Source organism: Phyllobates terribilis, unplaced genomic scaffold (genome assembly GCF_046119375.1).
Source record: "Phyllobates terribilis strain yellow unplaced genomic scaffold, ASM4611937v1 Scaffold_3__8_contigs__length_932513732, whole genome shotgun sequence".
In the NCBI taxonomy this organism is placed as follows: Eukaryota; Metazoa; Chordata; class Amphibia; order Anura; family Dendrobatidae; genus Phyllobates; species Phyllobates terribilis.
Window position 1 is genome coordinate 734278992 of NW_027362763.1, and position 27313 is coordinate 734306304.

General features: G+C 42.6%; 1 protein-coding gene across 18 annotated transcripts in view; it reads right to left on the bottom strand.

The window, feature by feature from the left end:
* The window catches only part of NRXN1 (neurexin 1), a 1901072-nt gene that overhangs the window by 591220 nt on the left and 1282539 nt on the right, over positions 1-27313 (bottom strand). The window contains exon 1 of one of the 18 annotated variants that reach the window (XM_073672118.1): positions 25082-26292. The exons of 14 other annotated variants lie outside the window; for them this stretch is intronic. In XM_073672118.1, the coding sequence (XP_073528219.1) occupies positions 25082-25313 (232 nt within the window). In that variant the 5' untranslated portion in view covers positions 25314-26292. Of the gene's footprint in view, positions 1-25081; positions 26293-27313 lie in introns of those variants that run through there. 3 more of the 18 variants (XM_073672119.1, XM_073672116.1, XM_073672117.1) reach the window with 3 other exon arrangements.

Below are 27313 nucleotides of genomic sequence, written 5' to 3' on the forward strand. Positions count from 1 at the left end.
ACCATAATTCATCGAAATACATGTGCGCCCTACATATTAGTTGGGAAACGCTAATTAGTAATGACTTCTACTAGAACTTAGGACTGTTCTTCTTAGAACTGGAGATAGACTGTCTACGTAGGAGGTAGGAATAGTGTTCGTAGGGATTGGGGGGCTTCATAAAACTCTCTCTATCGTTCATTGTGCTTTCTTTTCATATCATTTATGGTGGAAATTTCACTACAAACAGAATGTAATATTGCCTGTGGGAATCCTATGCATTGTAGCACCGTGTTTCATTTGGAGGAATACTCTAGTGGGTCCAAGCAGTTTTATGTAGAAGAAGAGAAAACATCACTCAAACGGAATACTTACAAAACACAAGGACTTTTTTTCCACTTGATTTCTTTGAGACATACCAGGCGGCAGCCAATTATTTTGTGGTAATTGGAAGTATAATTACAAAAGTGCCGTAAGAATGCCAAGCAAGGCACGAGGAATATTTTTCTTTGAAGACTTCTGAAGTATGAGAAAATAAGTAAGTGGCCAAAAAAAATGCAAGAGTAACCAAAGGAGGGGTTGGAGCTCAATACAGGGATTTAACTGAATGATGAGAGCTCCATTCACTTAGAAATCTGAGAAAATCCATCTGTGTCCAAAAATCCTACAAATCCAGTTATTTCCTATTTTCTTTGTAGATAAGAAACATAATAACTACCCTGAAAGGCTTATGGGAAAAATAAACTATGGCTTTAGTAACTTTACATCGTAATTGACTCCTAACTCCTACTGCACACATGGTCAAAATTGGATCCATATCACGTGAACCATACATACTGTACTAGGGAACTTGTGGTGTCACTAGGTTATTATGACCCTGCAGCAAACTTTTGACTGGACCCTTTCCCCGCAACATGCTGTCAGCCATCAGTTGAATACTTTAATCCAAGGAACGCCAAGCTGGGGATGCTTCCAAAACCTTGTCTTGCTTGTATGAATATAGACACAGAACTACGCTGGAGTCCAGAGCACAGTACCATGCATAGAGCAAGCGAGGAGAAAGAGCGGTAAATGCTCCTATGGCTACAATGATTTTGCTGGGATGGATGTGCGGGTCCTACCCCTGTAAACAGCTACTTTACCCACATGTACGCCCGGGCTCAGTATGTAACCAAGTTAAGACTAAGTCCCCAATTTCTCAAAGCTGAGTTGCACAAAATGTTTGACACTTTTGGCACCAGTTTCGCCCATCTTTGCCAAAATAGGTGAAGCTCTGGTGGGACGGGGTCTTGGCTTGTCTAATTCATGACGGACTGTGGCATTTTTTACAACATAAATCTTACTATTGTTCCTGACTGGAGTAAGATTTGTGCCAAGACGACCGGAGACACACGCCACTTGTCAAATGCTGTAAGGATCCTTTGACTGCAACATGTTCCATTATTAAAGGGAATCTGTCAGTAGGTTTTTGATATTTAATCTGAGAATAGCATAATAAAAGGAAAGTGAGCCTGATTCCAATGATGTATTACTTAGATTACTGGGTGCAGCAGTTGTGACACAATCATAGTTTCTAGATTCAGCATGAAGCAGAGCTGAGGAAGTTGACCCTGCCCACACCAGGCTCTCTGTGTACACTGTCTATTGACAGTGAGCTGCTTATAACAGGAGGGGGTGTGGTCAGATCAGGAATCATGTGCTGCTGTAGTCCAGCACTGATAATCCGCATGTGATAAAACCTTCATTGTAAGTAAACAACAGCACACATCCAAAAAAGTGACACATAGTTGAAATCTGTGTTTCAGTCCCTATCTCGTGCTGTGTTCAGATTACATAGCAAAAACCTTCTGACAGATTCCCTTTAAGACCGGCGTGGACATCCCCAGTCTTGATGAATCAGGGCCTGTGTGTTTCTTCGGTTTCTACAGCTGGCAGTGCAGCAGTATGCCACCCCCTACCTTTCCAGATCCGGTCATAGTCACACGTGGTCATTACACCCTGGAACATTAATCTCTATTACATGTCATATCTCTGGTCAAATTAATCTAATGTAGATATTCATTTCAGTGCTTCAAAAAAAATTTAGTTTGAGAATTGATACCCAATTTAAAACGATAAGGGCCACAATAGGGTGCAATAGTGATCACAAATTAATAGGTTGACATGTTAGATTTTGTTTGCGTGTTGGAGAATAAGTAAAAAAATATATATATTTCTCTGATATAATTGTTTCACAAAAATGTTTCACAAAAATGTTTTACAAAAAAGTTTTACAACATAGTTTTTTTCTTACCACTTAATCAAATATACAGCTGTGGATCGGGACAATTTGCTAAAGTCGAACAGTGGAATTTGTTAGTTGTCACAATGATTGATTCATGACAAATTGAACTTCTCTCCATTTATGTATAGTCTATGAGAAAATGCGTAACTATAAGTCTCCTTTGATTCAATTCTTTACTGATTTGCCAAGTAGATATAATTTCATAAATAAAATATAAACTTAAGTAGCGGAAGAGGATTAACACGAACACTGAAAATACACCCTTCCGATTGTTTAGTATGTTAGCAGGGTCGCATTAATACAGAATACATCCTAATGATATGGTAAGCTTCATTCTTAACATAGGACAGAAGAGCTTTTATTCTGTCAATAAGACTTAAGTCTTTATCAAATTGTAGTTAGAGGGATGATGGGAATACAAATAAGTCATAATCAAAAGTATAGCACATAAAAAAAAAAGACGTTGGAGCCATAAGAAAGTTAAAGAAGTTGACCACTACTTGGATACTTGTCGTACCCCACGCTTGGACCCAATAATATAAAAAGGTTTATGCTCACCTCTTGTGCCGGTGCCGTTCCAGCGGTGTCGGCACTTGAGGACCCGGGGCTCCCATGCGCTTGTTATAATCCTTGAGCCCAATCAGCGCTGGCGTCACTGTCTTTGCTTTCGTACAAATTGAACATGAAGAGGAAGTCAAAGATCAGCTGAAGCCCGGACTTTCTCTTCATCTTCAATTCGTCAAAAGGCGGGGATGGGGCTACCGGAAAAAGCTCTATTGGGCTATCGGAAAAAGCTGAGCACAGTAGGGGAGTGACTGAAGCGGCAGTCAAGCATATGCACTGTACAGAGATATAAGTACCCTGTTCTGCTGATCGGTGTGGATCCCAGCAGTCAGACTACCCCCGATTCATAAGTTATCAACTATTCTTGGAATAGGTGATAGCTTGTTTTCACCGGATAATCCCTTTAAGAAGAGTCTTCTGAAGTGATGGGATGGTTTAGTAATAATTGTTTAACTCTATCCTGTGCCAATCTGATAATTAGTGTTGAGCCACCCCCGTAGTGTTCGAGTTCGGTTCGGTTCGTCGAACACCCGTGTGTTCGCCGAACTGTTCGTCGAACTGTTCGTCGAACACCTTCAAACACCGTTAAAACCAATGGCAGGCAAACAAAAACACATAGAAACACATAGAAAACACCTTCAAAGGTGTCCAAAAGCTGACAAACTGCTCAGAAGACACAACTAACACATGGAAAAGTGACAAGTACATATAGTCATGCGAAAAGAAAAGAGGTGGAGGAGTAAAAGGAGGGGGAGACACAGATATAGGCATGTCATGCCCTTCTAAAATCCAAAAAGTGAGAAGCCGACACGTTCAGTCCGCTCCTGCCCGTGCCACCTCCGTGTCGCCGGGTTTGTGCCAGAGCCGCGGTGAACCCTGATGGCCAGCCCCCCTCTCCCAATACTGGTGCCTGTCCGCTGGTGGGTCGAGCGAGCCCCCCTGTGGTTGAGGCAGCTCTAAGCTTTTTAATTTAAATTGTCTCTCTAATTTGAATAAATACACTTTAAATCCATTTACAAGGATCTATTGGAGGGCAAGTCTCATGCAAGCAGCCGCGTAATTCCAGCTCCAGTAGCGTCCACTAAAGCTGCTGCAGTTAAAAAGCTTTTATAAGGATCGAGCTCGGCTGTCCACCGCAAGGCATCCTACTGCCAGTCCGAGCCCCTATGCCTTGGGGTGCCTCCTGATGCTCTTCACTGAGTATCCCGTGGTCCCGAAGCATTTCCTTTGAAAAAATGAAATGTCAAAACTACAGGTGGTGTAGCTTGCTTAACAGCCGGGATAATCCGCTGACTAGCAGACCCTGCTACTAGGCACAAAGTATTTCCTGGGCTAGATGCAGTTAAAAATTTGTAATTAGATACTCTCGTTGGATGCTGAGAAAGCATTCCATAGAGTCTCCTGGCACGCCATATATGATTCTCTTAAAAAGCTTGGGGTAGGGGTCTAGGGGACCCTTTTATAGCCAAAATCACGGCCCTGTATCGCAATACGTCACCTAGGCTGAAGATAAATGGAACTGTAGCACCCTGAGGGCTCGGTTGCTACAGAGGTATTGCACCTCACCCAGAGGTGTGATATCTCACTCTCAGGTAAGGATGTAGTGTGTATCAGGACCCGACACCTGCATGCATTACACCCCATTGCCGTGGGGCAGGGTGACCAATATGCCCCTGAGATGGGCACGACAGTCCCTGTCCCTGGCTGGAGTGGGGGGAGGGAACACTGAGGAAGGGGAAACCTGTAGTGCAGGAGCAGGGAGGAAGCAGTTCCTGGGTGCATTGAGAAGGGAGTATAAAAGGTGGGCACCATCTTAGTTCAGTGCAGAGAAGTCTGAGCAGAAGTGGCAGGGAGCAGGGGCTCTGCATGAGCTCTGCTCCGGAGGCGGGCCTAGTAACAGAGGCCCAGGCCTGGAAGAGGGAGAAGGAAGGAAGAGGAGCGGAGAAGGCTCCAGGAACGAGGAACGAAGGGATCTCAGGGGTGCGGATGGGCGAGTCGCCACCGCACGCCCGAATCCACCTGCGTGGAGGGGTCAGGCCAAAGGGGGAGACCGGTCCCCGAAACTAGTGGAGGCAGGAAACGACCCTCAGCTAGAAACAGGAGGCTGTGACATTTTATGTGGCGCAGCCCCTCGCTACACCCGCTAGGAAGGCACCACATAGGGTCAGGGAAACTGGCGCCAATTTACCAAGAGGAGGCCCGAGGCAGCCGGACAGAAGGGTTGGTAAGAAAGGCCAGACAAAGGACACACAAAGGGGGTCCTGTGAAGCACTCCAAAGTTATCTGGGAGTTGTCTGAGCCCCTCACCTGGTGAGCACAGTACGACGTGGGCAGCCGTTACCTGCAGACGTGGTCTGGATAATAAGAACTGTGAGTAAAGGCCCTGGACTGCATCACTGACTCCGTGTCATTACTGCTGCTGCCCTGCACCATCACCCCCATCCTCCGCATACACTGCCCTGAGGCTATACTCCTCCCGTGGGGAGTTATGCTACGCTCTGCTGCACCCACAATACCAGCCTCAGCGGTCTGCCCTGGAGCGGCGGTTCACTCTGACCGCAATCCACGGGTGGCGTAGTCGGACATTTAAACATCAAAACCACATAAATAGTTCCGCCACTGGTTTGACCGCCCTGAGCCACGGAACCGGGTTGCCGCCACGGAGACTACAACCACCAGCATCCACCAAAAAGGGTCCGGCTCCGGGTGTCCCAAGGCCCAGGGGGCGTGTCAGAACATTTTCATCACCTTTCACAATCACCAATGGGACAAGGCAGGGATGTTCTCTGTCCCCTCTCTTATACATCCTAGTGACGGAACACCTGCTCTCATCAATTCGCCATAACCCCAATATTAGGTGGATTGAGGTGGGAGGCACCGAGTACAAGTGCTCTCTATTTGCTGATGATGTCCTAGTATATATCACTCAATCACATATATCCATCCATGCTGTTATGGCTGAAATAGATCACTTTGTTACATGGTCAAATTTTAAAATCAATGCAGCGAAGTCTGAGGCCCTCGATGTCTCCCTCCCCAAATCCATATAGGATTCCATCCAGTACAACTTTCCCTTTGCCTGGCCCTCACAGGGTATCAAATACTTAGGAATTCCTATTCATAGAGACCTCTCCCATCTATGTTATCTTAATTTTGGGCCCTTTATTGAACAACTCCATACAGACCACGGTTGGCAAGTTAGAACTGTAAGATTCACTACGTGAACCACTGGTGTTTTGTGGAAAAGCACATGTACACTGTGTTCCAAATTATTATGCAAAAAGTGTTTAGGAGTGATAAGGGAAGAATTTGTTTGTTTGTCAGTTAAACTCATTGATGGTGATGTGTGTCAGGGCTCTTTATATCACTGTAAGCAATTGCAGACACCTGTGCTAATTAGTTTGGCAGGTGTGTCCAATGAAAGGCAAGACTACTTAAGAAGGCTCTCTCACATTATTAAGCAGCCTACATTTTCTGCCAAAATGGGAAAGAAAAAGGATGTGTCGGCTGCTGAGAAGCAACAAATTGTGGAGTGTTTAGGTCAAGGCATGACTACAATCAACATTGTGCGATGATCAGGATGAAGTGTCTTGGCAATCAAGAAGTATGTAGCTGATTCACAGTACACACGTGTGCGTGCTGATAAGGGCAAATTGAGGACTCTTTCCTACAGGCAATTACGTCAGGTTGAAAGAGCAGCGGCAAAAAAGCCTTGTCATAGCAGCAGACAAGTTTTTGAAGCTGCTTGTGCCTCCAACGTCCCTCGAACAACAAGATGCAGGGTCCTTCAGAGGTTTGCAGCTGTGCATACGCCATCCTGTCGACCTCCTCTATCCACTTCACACAAGCAGAAACGGCTTCAGTGGGCCAAACATTACATGAAGACTGATTTCAAAACTGTTTTGTTCACGGATGAGTGCCGTGCAGCGCTCGATGGTCCAGATGGATGGAGTGGAGGATGGCTGGTTGATGGACACCCCACGCAAACACGGCTACAGTGCCAACAAGGAGGAGGTGGAGTAATGTTTTGGGCTGGAATCATGGGGAGAGAGATTGTCGGCCCCTTTAGGATCCCTGAAGGCGCTAAAGATGAACTCCATAATGTATGTGGATTTTCTCAAACAGCACTTCCTGCCATGGTTCAAGAAGAAGAACCGTGTATTTCACAGCAAGATCATTTTTCTGCATGATAATGCACCATCTCATGCTGCACATAAAACATCTGCATCTCTGGCTGATATGGGCATAAAAGGGGACAAACTTATGGTGTGACCCCCATGCTCCCCTGACCTCTACCCCATTCAGAACCTTTGGAGCATCATTAAAAGGAGTGTCTATGATGGCGGGAGGCAGTTCACATCTAAGCAACAGCTCTGGGAGGGTATTCTGTCCTCATGCAAAACAATTAAAGCAGAAACCATCCAAAACCTGACAAATTCAATGGACGAGAGAGTTCAGAAGCTCCTTTCGAACAAGGGGTCCTATGTGAAAATGTAACATCACCTAGAATAAAGTTTTGAGTTGAAAACTGTTTGATTTCAGTTTCTAACAACCTGCTAATGCTTATAATTTCAAAAATGACCATTTTTTTGGTCTTTATTAAAATGAAAAGGTTGATCGAAAAGTTTGGGGGATCTAAGAGTGTGGCAACCCAGTAGTCATGATTACTTCGAATTCTGACAATATGAGGGTCATGCTGCAGGTAGTGCAGCAAGAAGGCACTTATGTGTCTTGCGCATCTCGGAGCCCCAAAATTATTTTCCGGGCTAGATGCAGCTAAAAATTATTATTAATTTTAAATCTGGTGAAGCTTTAGTATAGATGGCCTAATAGGATCAGTGCTGCACACTGCTACAAAGCCCAAATTATTTTCCAGTCAAGATACAGATAAACATGATTAGTAATTTTAAATCTGGTGGAGCTTATTATAGATGGCCTAATAGAATCAGTGCTGCACACTGCTACAAAGCCCAAATTATTTTCCAGCCAAGATACAGATAAACATGATTAGTAATTTGAAAGCTTAAAACGGTTGGTAGGGTGATTTTAACCAATCATCAAGCTTTTACTCTCCCCAGGATGACACAGGGGTAGAAAAGTCGTTTCGGATCCATGATTTGTTCATCTTTATGAACGTGAGTCTGTCTACATTATCAGTGGAGAGCCGCGTGCGCTTATCTGTCAGCACACAACCAGCAGCGCTGAACACACGTTCAGACAGAACGCTGGCTGCGGGGCATGACAAGATCTCCAAGGCGTAAGTGGCTAGCTCCGGCCATTTATCCAGATTGGAAGCCCAAAAAGAGCAAGGGTCCAGTGACACAGTCGTGGCTTCAATGTTTACTTGGAGATACTCCTGTACCATCGTCTCTAGGCGTTGACTATGTGTCAGACTTCTTGTCTCCTGTGGCCTTGCAAAGGATGGGCTAAAAAAGTGGTGAAATGATTCCGCAAAATTGATGTTACCAGCAGATACTGTGGTTCTGTTACGGTTTGAGTGCTGAACACTTGACGGTCCCACGGTTGGCAAGTTGGAACTGTGAGATTCATTACGTGCACCACTGGTATTTTGTGGAAAAGCACATGTAAGATTCTGCAACAGTCTCTGCTGATACTCCTGCATGCGTGCATCCCTTTCTATGGCAGGAATAATTTCTGCAAATTTACTTTTGTACCGGGGATCTAACAGTGTGGCAACCCAGTAGTCAGGATTATTTCTAATTCTCACAATTCGAGGGTCATGTTGCAGGTAGTGCAGCAAGAAGGCACTCATGTGTGTTGCGCATCCAGGAGCACCAAGTCCCTGTTGTGTTGGTGGCGAGGTAACAATCATGCTTCCTTCCTCTGTCCTCTCCCCCCAACCTCGCACAACAGAAATGTGATCAAGGTCTCCCTCATCTGATGAGTCTTCCATCAGTTCATCCTCCACTTCTTCCTGGGCTCCTGCACCTTCCTCACTAGTTTGGCTGCTACCATGCGCCCTGGTAAAACCATCTCCCCCACCCTCACATGCCTGCCGCCTTGGTGCTGCCGACCGTCTGGACCTTGCAGATGTTAGCCCTTCCGCATACAACTCCTCCTCCTCTACTTCCTCCACCTCCTCTTGTGCCACCACCTGACTCCGAATTCTGTTTAACATGTACTCCAGCATGTAAATCACCGGAATAGTCATGCTGATAATGGCATCGTCAGCACTAAACATCTTCGTCGCCATTTCAAAATTGTGCAGAAGGGTGCATAGGTCCCTGATCTGAGACCACTCCTCCAGCGTGATTTGCCCCACCTCTGGATCTCGTTGGCCCAGGCTATACGTCAGAACGTATTGCACCAGGGCTTGTCGGTGCTGCCACAGTCGCTGCAACATGTGCAGAGTTGAATTCCACCGGGTAGGCACATCGCATTTTAGCCGGTGAAGTGGCAGGCCCAACGACTTCTGTAGAGATGTAAGTCGCTGAGCTGCGGGATGTGAACGGCAAAAGTGAGCACACAGCGACCGTGCAGAAGGCCATCTAGTCTGGGATAGTGGGCTAAAAATTGCTGGACAACCAGTTTCAACACGTGAGCCATACAAGGCACGTGTGTGACATTGCCCCGGCGAAGGGCCGCATCCAGGTTTGCAGCATTGTCGCACACGGCCTTCCCTGGTTCCAGGTCCAGTGGAGACAACCATTCATGAAATTGGTTCTCCAGAGCTGACCACAACTCCTCAGCTGTGTGACTCACATTTCCCAGACATTTCAATGTAAAAACCGCCTGATGACGTTGAGCCCTACTGCCAGCATAGTAAGGAGGTGTGCAGGATCCCTTCTGCGCAGTTAGAAAGCTTGTGGCATGACCAGACAGGCTTTGGGTGCAGGTGGAAGACCGAGAGGAGGTTGAGGAGGCAGAAGCAGTGGAGGAACTTTGACATAAAGAGGATTGACGCACAACTCGTGGGGACGGCAAGACTTGGACAGCAGCCCCTTGTCCTGCTGTCACCATAGTTACCCAGTGCCCAGTCAGCGACATGTAACGCCCCTGTCCATGCCTACTCGTCCAAGTGTCTGTGGTGAAATGCACCCTGTCACACACAGAGTTTCTCAAAGAAGCGGTGATGTTGTGTGCGACATGCTGGTGGAGCGCAGGCACACCTTTCTTTGAGAAGTAGTGCCGACTGGGCATCTGGTACTGGGGCACTGCGACGGACATAAGGTCTCGAAAATCCTCTGTGTTCACCAGGCGGAAAGGCAGCATTTCTGTAGCCAAGAACTTGCAGATGGTGAAATTCAACCTCTTAGCTTTCTCATGGCTAGGAGGAAATGGTCTTTTACTTGTCCACATCTGAGGGACCGAGGGCTGGCTATTGTGCTTAGACGGGGTTGATAAGGGTGTCCCCGGCAAACTGCCGGTCTGTGAGGAAGATGCAGGCGGACATGTTAGGTTGCCTTGATCCAAAGGTGGTGCTATCGATGTCGGACAGCGCTCAACACCAGCTGGTGTTACCACCTCCAAAGAAAATGATGACCTGCCAATCACGCTGGCTGTTGCGGGTAAAAAGGTGGCAGGTCAGCGCCCCAAAACAGGTGTGACTGCTGTCCCCCCAGTCACAGAGGATGAAGAGGCCGCGGATGCACAAGATATGGCAGACGGTGGTTGGCCCGGCCTGCTAGGCCGCATTGTAGCACACTGAGCTTCCCACTGCAACTTATACTTCATGTCCATGTGCCGGTTCATGCATGAAGTACTCAAACTATGTATTTTTTGGCCTCTACTTAGCTTTTGCTGACAAATGTTACAGATAACACGAGTTGGGTCATCTTTATCGATCTGAAAAAATGCCCAGGCTATGCAAGGCTTAGCACCCATGCGACCTGAAGAGCCACCACGACTTGTGGTGAGAGGCAGAGTTGTGTTTGAGGATGCAGTTGTTGACGTGCTTCCAGTACTACGTCTCTGTCCAGGAAGGCGCAACCTGACCTCGTCGTCACTAGCATCTTCCTCCACCTCCTCTGCTGACCTCATCTCTTGGCTGACTGTGGGTTGACAGTAAGTGGGATCTCCAACCTCATCATCATCACCCTGTGCGTTATCACACCCGTCGTCCTCAGAGCCAACCTGTTCCTGCCCTGACAAAAAACTAAAGTTGTCGCTCCAATCAGGTATTTGAGTCTTATCATCGTCTTCCTCATTGTCTCCACCAACAGGAGTTACAGTTTGGGAATGAGGGTCTACATTATGGTCAGAACCTTCTGCGTCTGGTCCTGGATCCAACTCATAAAGATTCTGGGCATCAGTGCAGATCATTTCCTCGTCTGGATTCACAGAAGCGCTGGAGTCGACCTCTGATTCCCAGGCTATAGTATGAGTAAACAGCTCTGCAGACTCAACCATCTGTTCTACCTCATACTCAGATGGGCAGCCGGAGATTTGGGAGCTGTGAGGAAGCAAGTGCGATTGGGGTGACACCTTTGAGGACTGGAGTATTTGTGATGTTGAAGTTGATGTGGAGAAGAGCCCACTTAAAGGAGCACTTGATATCCGTTGAAGCACCTGCTGTTTTTGTGCCTCATCTGGAATTTGTAGCGATTGGCGTGGCCGTAAGAAAGGGATCTTATCACATTGTCCGCTAAAAGAAGTAGACATTTTAGTTTGGCTGGAAGATGGTCTTTCTTCTGCAGATGTTACTGTTGCTTTAACACCAACCCCACGGACACAACCTTTTTTCCCCTTCCCAACACGCCTATTCCCCTTTCCACCAGCAGCAGGCCTTTTTCCACTCATTTTGGTGGTTAACTAATTAACAACTCTGGAGTTGTTTGCACAAAAAAACAATGGATGGGAACCGAGCAGAGCTGAGTGGCCAAACTGTGGTATTAGGCCAAAACTATTGGCTGGGTTAGATGCAGAAAAAAATTATATTCAATTTGCAACCTGATGGAGGTCAGTATAGATGGACTAATAGAGAAAGTCCCACACACTGCTAGAAGGCCAAATATTTTTTCAGAGCTAGATGCAGAAAAAAATATATTCAGTTTGCAACCTGATGGAGGTCTGTATAGATGGATTAATAGAACAAGTCCCACACACAGCTAGAAGCCCAATATTTTTTCAGAGGTAGATGCAGAAAAAAATATATTCAGTTTGCAACCTGATGGAGGTCAGTATAGATGGACTAATACAACAAGTCCCACACACAGCTAGAAGCCCAATATTTTTTCAGAGGTAGATGCAGAAAAAATATATTCAGTTTGCAACCTGATGGAGGTCTGTATAGATGGATTAATAGAACAAGTCTCACACACAGCTAGAAGCCCAATATTTTTTCAGAGGTAGATGCAGAAAAAAACATATTCAGTTTGCAACCTGATGGAGGTCAGTATAGATGGACTAATACAACAAGTCCCACACACAGCTAGAAGCCCAATATTTTTTCAGAGGTAGATGCAGAAAAAAATATATTCAGTTTGCAACCTGATGGAGGTCAGTATAGATGGACTAATACAACAAGTCCCACACACAGCTAGAAGCCCAACATTTTTTCAGAGGTAGATGCAGAAAAAAATATATTCAGTTTGCAACCTGATGGAGGTCTGTATAGATGGACTAATACAACAAGTCCCACACACAGCTAGAAACCCAATATTTTTTCAGAGGTAGATGCAGAAAAAAATATATTCAGTTTGCAACCTGATGGAGGTCAGTATAGATGGACTAATACAACAAGTCCCACACACAGCTAGAAGCCCAATATTTTTTCAGAGGTAGATGCAGAAAAAAATATATTCAGTTTGCAACTCGATGGAGGTCTGTATAGATGGATTAATAGAACAAGTCCCACACACAGCTAGAAGCCCAATATTTTTTCAGAGGTAGATGAAGAAAAAAATATATGCAGTTTGCAACCTGATGGAGGTCAGTATAGATGGACTAATACAACAAGTCCCACACACAGCTAGAAGCCCAATATTTTTTCAGAGATAGATGCAGAAAAAAATTATATTCAATTTGCAACCTGATCGAGGTCAGTATAGATGGACTAATAGAATGATGCTATGCCCAAAAGATTTTACTTCACTAGGTGCAGTAAAAAAATTGGTATTCTATACACAGGTGGTAAATCTTGCAACACAGATAGGCTACTCCACTGACTAACACACTCTGCAATAGGCCAAAAAGGATTAGCTTTGCTAGATTCAGCCAAATGCTGTGAAAAAAACTTGCACAGCACTGGCACAGACCTGCCTGGCAAAAACTGATAGGAACTGATGTAACCTAGTCCTGAAAAGGACTCCAATTACAATTAGTCTTTACTCCCACAATCTATCTATTTAAGAGCACAGACCTGCCTGATAAAAGTCGTAGGAAATGCTGTAACCTAGTCCTTAAAAGGACTGCAATCACAACTATTCCCTACTCCCAAGCTATCTGTAGATTTGTGCGAAAATTGGCTTGAAATTAACAAGGTATAGCGCACACAGCAACAGCGGTGACGTCTAACACGCAGCTGCAGCAGTGACAAAATGGTGGCGACGGGGAAAATGGCTTGGTCTTATAGGGCAAGGACATGTGACATACACTGCCAATGACACATGCCCTTGCTTGTGTGAAAAAAAGCACTTCGCTCCGTGTGTGCGCTGCTGATAGGCTGACAGATTGCACCTCCCCACTGTAAATGCGGGAAAGAGAAAAAAAAAATGGAGATCTTCATTGTTCCTGCAGAGATCCATCCCCTGCCCCTCCACCCACCCCGCTGTACACTCAAACTGCGTATTAACATTAATTTTCATCATTACTGAGAAAAAATCCAGTTATGATTTTGGTGCACGAACAGTTATCGAACATAACCTCGAACAGCCGAATTTTTCTCAAATTGTTCGTGTTCGCCGAACGGCTCGAACACTGCCCAAAACAGCTCGAATTTGAGATTGGCGAACAGTTCGAGTAGAACAACGCTCATCTCTACTGATAATGTCTATACTAAAGTTGTGAAAAAAACATCACACTAAATATAATGCAAGTTGCAATATAAATCACCACCTAAATCATAAATACAGGTGGACCCAAAAGGTCAGCAAAAACCAATCCCATGAAGCTGATCAGGAGCCAAATACTTGAGCATTGGGACAATTCTTGGACCACAAATAATGTTTTACAATTTAGTGGTGAAAAGTGTATGTTCAGTATTGATGAATTACATTTGGCTGGCCCAAGGTAGCTCAATCCTATACTTCTCGAAAAAATGCACCAAGCAGTTATGGTGCCTCCATAACATTGTGATATATTGACACCAACATAAATGGACCAAAGATGAGAGATACAGTTATCTATTTGGGTAAGCGACTGTTTTTGAGACTATAACACCTTCCTTTTCTATTGGTTATAACTCAGTGTCTAGGAGACCGACCACCGCTGCTGTCTAGCTTGTAAGCACTGCACTGAATCTGGCCAGCATTAGGAGGTGACAACTGCGATCCCGGCAGCTCCAAAATAGTACAAGCTCAATAGAAAAACTCCTGTAAGCATGCTCGGCCATTGCTGCTAGACCGCAGTGGTGATCGGTTACCTAAGCAATAGACAAGTGAACTGCTGGAAGTGACCACTTAAGAATGAAGAATATTTCAGGAAATGATTGTCCAAGTAAGGGCTGAAAATTTCATATATGGGTGCCTTTGTTCCAGATCATGATGGGGTGTTATTGCTTGACTTAAATGATTAATGTTAATTTCACCGATGATCTTGTTATGATTCGAGCTGTCTATTTTCATCTACTATAGTACAGTTTTTGCGAACACTTTTAGTTCATGAATAGACAGAACACTTAGGGGCTGATTCACTAAGTCGGGTGTTGTACACACCAGTCTAAGCGAAGAGGCATGGTGGGGTAAGGTGCCCCAAATTCACTAAGAGATGCACACCACTTAATTAATCCAGTTCATCTTCCCAGTGAGGGGCGCCTCACCATAAATGTTACTCCAGTCAAGGACTAGAGTAACATTTCTGACAAAAGTTATGTAACTTTTGATAAATTCAGCAGGTGCCACCATGTCCCATCCTGCCAGTGCTCCACCCAGTTTGGCCAGCCAGGACTGGTATAAAAACACCAAAAGTCACAATGGTTTTGTGCAACTTCACATTGTGCAAAAAATTTTGCAACTTTTCAAAATAGGCCCATTAGTCTAAGACACTGAAGAGTCCAAACAATAAAGGAGGAGATGTACTAATATCCAGAGAAAACTACAATACAATGTGATTAATGTTACTGGGCCAGATTTTCAAATCACTTGATAACTAAAGTTTGTTTGGCACCTGATAGAAATATATATGTACAGGGTGGGCCATTTATATGGATGCACCAAAATTAAATGGGAATGGTTGGTGATATCAACTTCCTGTTTGTGGAACATTAGTATATGGGAGGGGGAAAACTTTTCCAGATGGGTGGTGACCATGGCGGCCTTTTTGAAGTCAGCCATTTTTGATCCAACTTTATTTTTTTCAATGGGAAGAGGGTCATGTGACACATCAAACTTATTGAGAATTTCATAAGAAAAACAATGGTGTGCTTGATTTTAACGTAACTTTATTCTTTCATGAGTTTTTTACAAGTTTATGACCACTTATAAAATGTGTTCAAAGTGCTGCCCATTGTGTTGGATTGTCAATGTAACCCTCTTCTCCCACTCTTGACACACTGATAGCAGCACCGCAGAAGAAATGCTAGCACAGACTTCCAGTATCTGTTGTTTCAGATGATGCACGTCTCGTATCTTAACAGCATAGACAATTGCCTTCAGATGACCCCAAAGATAAAAGTCTAAGGGGGTCAGATCGGGAGACCTTGGTGGCCATTCAACTGGCCCACGATGACCAATCCACTTTCCAGGAAACTGTTCATGTAGGAATGTTTGGACCTGACACCCATAAAGTGGTGGTGCACCATCTTGTTGGAAAAACTCAGGGAACGTGCCATCTTCAGTGCATAAAGAGGGCAACACATCATCATGCAGCAATTTCAGATATCCAGTGGCATTGAGGTTTCAATTGATGAAGAATGGTCCCACTATCTTTGTACCCCATATACCACATCAAACCATCAAGATACGAGATGTGCAGCATCTGAAACAACGGATACTGGAAGCCTGTGCTAGCATTTCTTCTGCGGTGTTGCTATCAGTGTGACAAGAGTGGAAGAAGAGGGTTGCATTGACAATCCAACACAATGGGCAGCACTTTAAACACATTTTATAAGTGGTCATAAACTTGTAAAAAACTCATGAAAGGATAGATTTAGGTGTAACCATATAAATGGCCCACCCTGTATATATATGTGTATATATATATAGAGGCATGTCACAATTCTGTCTCCACATTTGTTCTATGCTCTTTTGTGCCTCACTCAACAAGGGGGAGTGACTTAGCCAAAATAGTGGTGGAAGGGGGTGTCTTAAAATGTGTTTACAGGTGTCCAAATTGTTCCACATTAGTTCAAATTTTGACACAAAGTTAATCAGTTTGTGATGTAGTGTTAGATTAGGGATATCAAACTCAAATACACAGAAGGCCAAAATGAAAAACTTGGACAAAGTCGCGGGCTAACCAGTATACAAAATAATGGACCCCACAAAATCCTCCATACAGAATAATGGGCCCCACAGAATCCTCCATGCAGAATAATGGGCCCCACATAGTCCTCCATACGGAATAATGGGCCCCACATAGTCCTCCATACAGAATAATGGGCCCCACATAGTCCTCCATGCAGTATAATGGGCCCCACATAGTCCTCCATACAGAATAATGGGCCCCACATAGTCCTCCATACAGAATAATGGACCCCACATAGTCCTCCATACAGAATAATGGGCCCCACATAGTCCTCCATACAGAATAATGGCCCCACATAGTCCTCCATACAGAATAATGGCCCCACATAGTCTTCCATACAGAATAACGGGCCCCACATAGGAGTGGTGGTTCTGGTGTCGTGGGCCACATAAAACCACCCTGCGGGCCAGAGTTTGGTATGTATGTGTTAGATACTGTATCTAAAGCTGCACCACATTTGTCATCCAGCGGTAGCCACTGTGACGTATTCGGTGGACTTTCGCACCGTCTAGTCTAAGTCCACATTGCATAAATATTAGAGAAGTTTAGTAACTCTCCCCCAATAACTATTGTGCTGGATAGTTTGAGCAGGTCTTTCATAAGCTAATGATAGGACACATTAAACTAATGCATTCAATTTGTTGCCGGCTCACTAATAAATTGCTAAAATAATCCCGTTCCCAGCTCCAACCATAGCGATGTAGAATAGCAACCAAAATGTGTTTAAAAAATATAATAACCTCTAACAGCACAATCCCCGAAACTGGGTCAGGAGGCATAAATATGCAAAGGTTAACTATAAGCTCCGCTCTGCCACCTTGTAAGCCTTATAAATGACAAGCCATGATAGTGCAAATGAAGCGTGGCAAAGAAGCCAAAATGAAGAAAAATTAAGCCGAGGGTCTCGGTAAAAAGCATTTATTTATGGCTTTAAATGGAAAATGAAGCTAATATTGCAACAGTGGCCACATTGTGATCAAATAAAATAATCTCAATATAAAAAAAAAAAAATTCCATTGGTCTAAGAAAACAATAAGCAGATAGTCAAAGATGATTCCGTGAGATTACAGGGAGATCAGCAGACCACAGTAATGCGCCTCTTGGATTTTCAGATTTACTAGCGATTCGATATTCTGGCAATTCGAGTGATTTTACACTTGAGCACTTGCAGGAATTGTCCATGTGAATGTTATTTTTAATCCTTCTGTTTGGCTGTTAAATAACCAGGGACACAATATACTACAAATCAATTTATCTGTGCAAACTAATGCATTAGGTTCCAGGAAAATGCTCACATGTCTCTTATGGTGTTAGGGAAACTGTAAGTCTAATGATGCTGCAATCCCATTGTCTTTCCTGCTCTGTGTTTTATGGACTGGCAAAGGAACAATAGAAAAGCTGTAAAGAAAGCATTTTATTGTCTACGGCAAGTGTCAGAATGATGTCTAGGATATGGGCAGAGCTCTGCTGGAGCCTGGGGCTGTCCAACTAGATACCGGAAGGGTGAATACAATTCGTATGTCTGGCCAGTCATCTGGTCACCAATAAAATAATAAGAACATGTCTGGAAGCCTTCACATAGACATGTACTCCTAGGCTATGCCAACCAGACATGAAGGCTATCCTCTCCATCTCCTTCTATCAACATGTTCCAAGATACTTCTGTGGAGGGACGGAGATAAGCAGCTGCTAGACAAGACTGGTGCTACTTATCTCTGCTGGGGAAAGAGTAATGTCTCATAGCTAGATTATCCCCCTAGACTTGGCACTGTTAACATTATTCACACACACACAATACTTTAATATCACCCCCCACCATCAAACTAAAACTATCAGTAGAGTTTTGTTATGCAATCCGCGAGCAGCATGATCTACAGGCTGAGAGCCTGATTCCAGTGATGTGTCACTTACTAGGCTACTTTTGTTTCAATAAAGTCAGTATTTTATCAGCAGGAGATTATCACTACAGGACTAGGTGTCTTGTGACTTCAAGTCCAGCCACACACCCACCACTGATTGGCAGCTTTCAACAGTGTTCTCATAAAGCAGCCAATCAGTGATGGGGGTGGGGTTATATACAGCTCAGCATTGAGAGAACTTGTAGATCTGCAGCAGAGAAAACTGTGATTGTATCATAAATGACAGCATGCAGTCCAGCAAGTGACACATCGCTGGAATCAGGGTCTCTGCCTCTATATAATGCTGCTTTCAGATTACATATCAAAAGCCTGCTGATATATTTCCTTTAATCATGTATACAAATGGACAAATTGCTTTGAAATTAATCAAATTTGCTGTGGATTTCACCAAAAAATTTAGATTTGCAAGAATCTGAACTTTTTTATATTCAACTTTCCCAAGGCCAACAAAATGATAGCCAGTCAGTTGCCAGGAAGAGGTTAAAGAAAATAGAAAAAAATAATACCCCTCCCCCCAGTCCTCCCCAGTTTCCTCTGTGGTCTTTACTGGGCCATCTTCAGCATCTCCAAGCACCCGAAATCTTTTGTGTCTCCTGCTTTTAGTCACACACCATGTGATACCATGACGCGCGTTGTGCAACCTCAGAATGGTGCAGCCCAGTCAACGCCGGAGATATAAAAATGACTGAAGACGTCAAAGATGCCGGGTGCCAGGAGAAGCGGGAGATGGCCCACCGATGACTGTACTAGTAAACTGAAGGAGATGACCAGATCAGAGCGAGATTACAGGGCAATACAAGTGAGGGGCAGGGGAGGATCTTTTTTTTTTTTACTTTTTTAACATGTGTATATTATGATCTGGGCTCTGGAGAGACCTCAAAACTAAATATCATACATTTGATTCACATTGAAAAAAAAATAGGTAGAGATCAAATTTTCTAAACAAATGCAAGCAGACGGCGTAATTCAAATTTTGGCAGATTCGCTCATCACTAATCACATATTGTTTTATTAATAGAATCAAACGACATGAGAGATATTTCTATATCTGTCGCATAAGATCCTACATTTTCCCACTTCTTTTTGCATATCTGACCTTATTTCTAACTGTAGGAAAACTTTTTGGAGCTGTTTTCCTCTTCTACTACTCCCTACTATACAAAATGAGTTATGTAAAAAGCTGCCCCTTTAATAAAACCCCACTCCCGGTAACCACCTGCTACCTGATGGGATAATGATAAAACTATGTATTTTCTCTATATGATATCTAAAAGACTTTTTGTTTCAAACTTTGCAGAAAATCATGTTTAGTTTTATCATACACATTTGGGTTTAAAGCTCCAGGTCACATCCCCTACCAGGTGATACACAATGCTTAATGAACAGGGTCCTAATTGGAGAACCCCTGTTAGATTAACACTCCTAGTTAAAGGATTGCATCCAAAAAGTAAAAAAAAAGTAGTAAGTACAAACTTTCAAAAGTTATATAAGGAGGTGACTTAATAAACAGAATTTTAACAAAGTTCATATGTACAATCACATTCAATCTCCTTGTTTTATGCTAGTAAAAACATTGTACAAGTTGCACCTTTGATTTAAAGGGAATTTGTCAGCAGGATTTTTGTATGTAATCAGAGGATGGCATGAGGTAGGGGCAGAGACCATGATTACAGTGATGTGTCACTTATTAGGCTGTGTGCTGTTGTTTCCATACAATGAGTGTTTTATCAGCAGGAGATTATCACTGCCCAGACTAGCTCCCATGTGCATCCAGGTTTGACTACACCCCCAGCACTGATTAGCAGCTCATTGTCAATATACAATGTACACAGAGAGTCTGGTGTGGGCGGGGTTAGCTTCCTCAGCTCTGCTCCGTGCTACCTCTAAAAACTCTGCTTGTGTAACAACTGCTGCACCCAGAAATCTAAGTGATACACTGTTGAAATCAAGGTCTCTTTTACTACATTATACTGTTCTTAGATGAGGTAGCAAAAACCTGGTGACAGATTCCCTTTAACCAATCACCAACCTAGAACTTTTCTATTTCTGACACTCACATCCTAGAAGAAAATTTTGCTACCTATGTACCCACTAAAATAAGAAAGTAGAGTGACATTGGGATTTTATTGAAGACAAACTACTTTTTCTGCATTAAAAGTTTCTAAAAAAAGAAGAAAAATCTATTCTAAAAGATAATAAGGCAATGACATAACTGAATGAAATACTAAAGAAAAGTAGAGAGGAAACACATTGGTGGCTTAGCGCTAGGATGCCACCAATCTCCCATCAGCATCGGACTAACCGCTGTTAAAAAAAAGTGTCAGAGATATTTAGAGGGCTCCGCTAAACTTTTTCATAAACCATACAGATGGCCATTGACAATGTGAACCGCACATTCAGCTGCCTGAAAAAATACCAAATTCTTCTAGCGATCAAAGAAGTCAGACTCTGCCAACCAGACATCTTGGGACCTTGGCGTCCCAGGTGGACATAAGTCTTCTGGGGTGTTTTTGAGAACAAAAGAAAAATTAGTGATGTATCACAAGAATGATCAAGATAACGGCAGAGAAGACCCTGATGGACCTATCTAGACTTGCACAAGATTGATCTTCCTACAGAAGGTTCATCCATCAAGTTACCATGGCCTTCAAATAATAAATAATCACGAAAAGAGATGAATATCCGGTTGGTCTGACCACGACGATCACTAGAACAATTTTTTGTTTCGCAGGTGGCTGAACGCATATAATGTAAGCAAGTAAGATCATTTGCAACCCATATTCAGAAGAAGTCTTTAACCCACCGCCATGTCTTTCAATAGAATATTCCCTTTTTTTGTGACATTGGGGCCTTCTGATTTACGAAGCTGCAGTTTTGACCATAAATGAGAAGTCATTCTTTATTTATTTATTGTTTATTAAGTTTTGTGTTTTGATACAAGAAACCCAAAATGTAAGGTATCAATCCCAAAAAAAAAGCCCTTTGTACGAGCCATCAACATCAATGCTATCAACGCAAATGCAGGAAAACCTTTAGTTCTGACCTTTACACAAAAACTAAGGCTGAGGACCAGTAATTACCAAATGCCAATACTGGAGGAAACTTTCAGTATAAAAGACGGCAATAAACTTTTCTACTTCGGCGTGTGAGGAACATATTAATGGAAACGGTTCATGAGTCATTCCAACTGGATAATTATTAGCCGCGCTCCAGTATACGGTGTTACCGTTACTACATCATCGCCATCAGATTATTCTGCTGTGTAATTGGGGGAAAACTAACCTAAAAGTCAGGTACAATAGTAATATAATATTATATAGTAATACAATACAATGCTTGGCTGACAATAGGATCCCATTGTTAGAGGAAGGGGGAGACGCTGGAGGTTAGGAGGGCTGGCGTCTTACAATTAGGCTTCATGGCAGAAATGTGGATGACGTAAGATTGTGTTATTAATGAGGATGTGTAAGGCTGTAGGACGCTCCTCTGGGCCCGGACATCCTTTTCTCTTAGGTTATGCTTTGGGCTTTGTTTCTCAGTAATACTGCACTGCAGATTGTTATTATCAGGTCCATGATGATAATGATGATTACTTAGTGATAATTGCATTAGGAACATTGATAATTCATACATTTATATTCAGACCAGTGATGTAACCGGCTTCTCCTCCGCCCTCCTTCATTAATCACTATCTGCCTGCGATGCTGTTATCTATCTGAAGCCACCGACTATTCAATGACAGAACATGTGACCGGGCGAAGAATTGCCACCGTGTGATATCACATGTCCTGTGCCAGGGAGGGGAGCGAGGAGGGCAAGGAGGTGGGCTCGAGAAAATGTACAGAAAATGCTTCATCTTAGAAGATTACAACCCTAAATCCATGTGCTAGAATGAAGAGATTGTGTATTTGGTTGTTTTGAATAGATAGATGATAGATAGATAGATAGATAGACGGATAGATAGAAAGATGATAGATAGATAGATAGATAGATAGATAGACGGATAGATAGAAAGATGATAGATAGATGATAGATAGATGGATATATACAGTAGATAATAGATAGATATATACTGTATATAGATAGATAGATAGATAATAGATAGATAGATACTGTAGATAGATAATAGATAGATAATAGATAGATATTGTAGATAGATAGATAATAGATAGATAGATAATAGATAGATACTGTAGATTGATAGATATATAGATAGATAATAGATAGATAGATACTGTAGATAGATAGATATATAGATAGATATATAATAGATAGATAATAGATAGATAGATAGATACTGTAGATAGATAGATATATAGATAGATAATAGATAGATAGATGATAGATAGATAGATACTGTATATAGATAGATTGACAATAGATAGATGATAGATAATAGATAGATGATAGATAGATAGATAGATAGATAGATAGATAGATAGAAAGATAGATAGATAAATAGATAGATAATAGATAGGTAGATAGATGATAGATAATAGATAGATGATAGATAATAGATAGATATATAGATAGAGTTAATAGATAGAGAAATAGATAAATAGATAGATAATAGATAGATGATAGATAATAGATAGATATATAGAGTTAATAGATAGAGAAATAGATAAATAGATAGATAATAGATAGATGATAGATAATAGATAGATAATAGCTAGATAGATACTGTAGATAGATAGATATATAGATAGATAATAGATAGATAGACAATAGATAGATGATAGATAATAGATAGATAATAGATAGATGATAGATAATAGATAGATAATATATAGATGATAGATAGATAGATAATAGATAGATAGATAGATAATAGATAGATGATAGATAATAGATAGATATATAGATAATAGATAGATAGATAATAGATAGATATATAGATAGAGTTAATAGATAGAGAAATAGATAAATAGACAGATAAAAATAACATAAACAAGATAAACATATAGATACATAGACATATAGATTTCCAGATGACAGATACATTGACAGCTAGTCATAGAGATACCTAGATTATAGATAGATAGATACAGATATAGACAGATGGATGATAGATTGGATAGATAAAATCCAGTAAAGATAGGCAGCTCTCCAATGTTCCAATTGCAAAAATGCAGTAGTTTATTAGCCCGTGTACAAAAACAACAGAAAAATAGATAGATAGTAAATGGAAGGATAAGACAGACATATATATGTTTATATATTTCTTGCTAGGGCGGTAACTGTAAAGCTAAAATATATAAGTCAGACTGACCTACTTTTCCAATATATTCAAAATATCATTTAACTCTGCAATTCCTAGAAATAATTCTAAGCCCTTCAGACTCCAGAGATGGAGCTCTCCCTGCACAGAATATAAATCTGCTTTTCCAGTATGTCTTCCCTGGGGAACCTGCATCAACTTCCATATGAAAGTAAAACTGCAGAGCCCTGATAGTCCTCACACCTGCATTGATAACACAGACACATCCAGTCCAGGTGTCAGCGCCCATGATCACCATCAGCCAGACATCTGGACCAGCACTGGCCATACCTAGGTTAGAGGTAAGGAGGCACCATGGTCTCCACCTAAGTGACAGCATTGCTATTTGTTGCATGCTTCTCATTAACCCTCCATTCCTTCTCCAGGTGACCTCCTTCTTAGTGGCTGTTTGAGCTTTGTTCCCTTCTCTTTGGTTGGGGCTGGAGATACTGACATTCTGCATCTGAATGAATGAAGCCACAGCAGAGTACAGTAACCACATCGCTGTACGAGCAGCACAATCAGGGGCAACATACACAAATCCCATATAGAACAGCAGCAGGTGCCCTCATAGTCTATTGTGTCCTTATGTGATGGAGGCTCTCTACCTTTTGGATCAGGCAGAATCCCACAGAGCACTCTCCAGCTGATAATGTTAAGCATTGGAAACCCTGCAGACTGTGAACCCAGGGAGGAATCCTTAATACAATGCCTCTTTAACTCCTTCCTACCCATAGGGAGCACAGATCTATCCCTACCTTTTGCTCCCCTTCCTGCTGCAGTCAGCAATAAAGCTTTGGAACAATAGAAAAATTCTGCACTATTTGGAGGGTCATCATTCAGCTTGCTATGGTTTGCATGGACATAAGCATGCAAGTAGCTAGATATTACTTCTAACAATGGTAGTTGCTATCCAGGGAAGGATCAGGTTAATAAAGATTGCACACACACAAACTATCTCCATAGGGGTATATTGCTGTATACTCACACACAGAGAATCCTATATGCCAACATATTGTGCCCATCATGTGCTCCACACCTGTATGTGCAGAACACTGTACAGACCGCACAGTAATAATAATGCACAGTGATAATAATCAGCACATATTATATATATATATATCCCTTACATCACCTTCTTAGTGCTGCCTTTACACCTCCATACTGTACATTGTAAGGCTACCCAATAACATTAATGACCACATTCTGCACACCGATCCCTATCCTACTGCAAAGTGCTTACCCCACACATATGCAGCATCTCCATCTAATACACAGAACTTTGCAGCATAAGATGTCTTGCCTGACCACATTAAGGTAATGCTAAGCCATCATCAGCCAGGAGAAATTAACTCTTCAACACCCAGGTGGAGACAACATTGCTTGCACTATCATCAACATTTGTAGGTTTGGGTTTTTTTTTTTTTTGGGGGGGGGGGGGGGTTGGGTTAAAAGCAGATATTGGGCAGGTTACAATTAAAAGGGACTCACCATTTCCTCCCCTCAAGGAAGCAGGTGACCTGTAGATTGCAATAGGTGCTGAAACATGTTTTCCTCCATGGAAATGGTGAATGTGATGAGATCCCAGATTGGATGCACCCCAGGTCACCCCAAGGACCCCACTGAGGGTAAGAGGCAGTATCCACATGGCCAAACGAAGGCTGGCACTAGCAGGGCCAGGGTCAGAGCTGGAGTTCCAGGGCAGCCACTGCTGCTGCTGCATGGAGCAGTCAAGCAGAGAGCAGCCTTCCAGATGCAGCTCTGCACAAACTTTTCCCCAACACTCCACCACCAGGCTTGAAAAATAATTCACAGCTCCATCCTAAGAACGCAATTGTCTCCCCTTTCTTTTTTTTTTTTTTTCTTCCTTGCACTCCTTTAGAAAGAAATAAAAAAAATAAAAAAAAATCACCCTGTTTTCTTCTACTTCATTCTTTCCCCCAGTTTTCTGGTCCAACGACACCAATCCCCGTCCAAACACATAGTCACTGGCAAAGAGGACAATTTTTTTGGAGATCTTCTTCACTTGTGATCCTCTTCAGATCAGAAGAGGTGACAAGTTGAGGAACAGCTTTTTTTTTTTTATTTTTTTTTTTTCAATTAAAGATCCATAGTTTGCATAAAAGGGATTTCCTCTAGATAAATAGAAGCCATAATAATCCACAGGATATCCAGTTAGAATACTGAAGAAAAAGCCACTTCCTACAGCTTGCTGAGGAATAAAAATTGATGTGCTCTCCTAGGTTCTGCATTTAGTGGATGGACTGGCAAGAGCAGTAGTCTTAACCACAGCAAACTCAATAATCAGCCTTCCCCCCCAAGCAATCTGAGTGGTCTGACTATTAACAGTAATACCAGAGCATGTTTCCAGAGGATAGTGCAGCCTTATGAAAGAATCAGGGAGAAGAATATGCTTCCGATCTGAAGCCTATGCAAATCTGCAGTCTCCAAACAGCAAATCACTGAGGCTTGGATGCAGTGCAGAGGAAGAGCCTATGTGAAAGAGGGAGGCAGAATAATGGTGTAGGAAAAAAAAAAAAACCTTTTCTGATTCCCTTTCCTATTATTATACACCTAGAATGTGCTGCTCAGTTTTTTTTTTTTTTTCCCTTCAAAAGAAACAGCACTCTCATCTCTGATGTCTGCAGCGGATAGACTTAGCATGTCCCCTTCCATGCTATAGATCAAATGTTCCAACATCTTGGAAAAAAAAAAAAAAAGAAAAACTTATACACATCTTAACCCTTCGCATGCCGCAGAGAGTCAACCACCCCCATCCCCTTCGCACACTCAAGCCATGGAATGGAATTAATCAATGTGTTCTTGCGCCACCTTGTGCTCTAAGGGTTACATGTCATGGCTGCTGTTTGGATGCCTTCAAGAAGTTCTTTCTGGGGAGGAGGAGGAGGAGGAGAGGGGAGGAGGAGGGCTGAACCTTATTGCCTCTGACACCCTTCTGCTTTCTTGGGAGTCTTGGAAGGACTTGCTTGCTGTACTCTGGAGAGATTCGCCTCGCTGCGTTGTGAGCAGTGTCCACGCCGATTAAAATAAAGCAATTTTTTTTTTTTTTTTTTTTTTAATGAGGCTCTTATTTTATTTAAGTGGAAGGGGATTGTAATTAGGATTTTAAAGACTTTTTTTTTATTATTTTTTAAACACGTTACTGGAGGCACAGTGTGAAGAAAGGGTTTATTGTGCACAAGGGGTTAAACTCTACATTGTGCATTCTTGCTCCGACCAGGTGCGCAGGGTCCTAGACCTCTCCTCATTATTAATAATATGCTAACGCTTATGGCATTTTGCTAAATACTAATTACTACTATCATTATTTACATGTGAAAAGGGGTATACATAATAAAAAAAACATGTACAATCATCTTGAAAAATACAAGTCACCGACTGGTTCAGTGGGATAAGAATTATTTCCTGCCCTTAGCAATACCGGCGTTGCCTGATTAATACCCAGTAGTGGTAAACTAGAGCAGACCCTGATTATTATTTCTAAATATGGACTTGCACAGGCGGTGGCGCTGAACTGGTTAAACACCTGGCTACAGTCACAGAAAAGCAGCAGGGGTGCAGAAATGGTTAATTTCCTATTATTGTTACAGCCTTGCAGCACTGGGGTCCGGGGTTCAAATCCCACCAAGGACAACATCTGCAAGGAGTTTGTATGTTCTCCCCGTGTTTGCGTGGGTTTCCTCCGGGTTCTCCAGTTTCCTC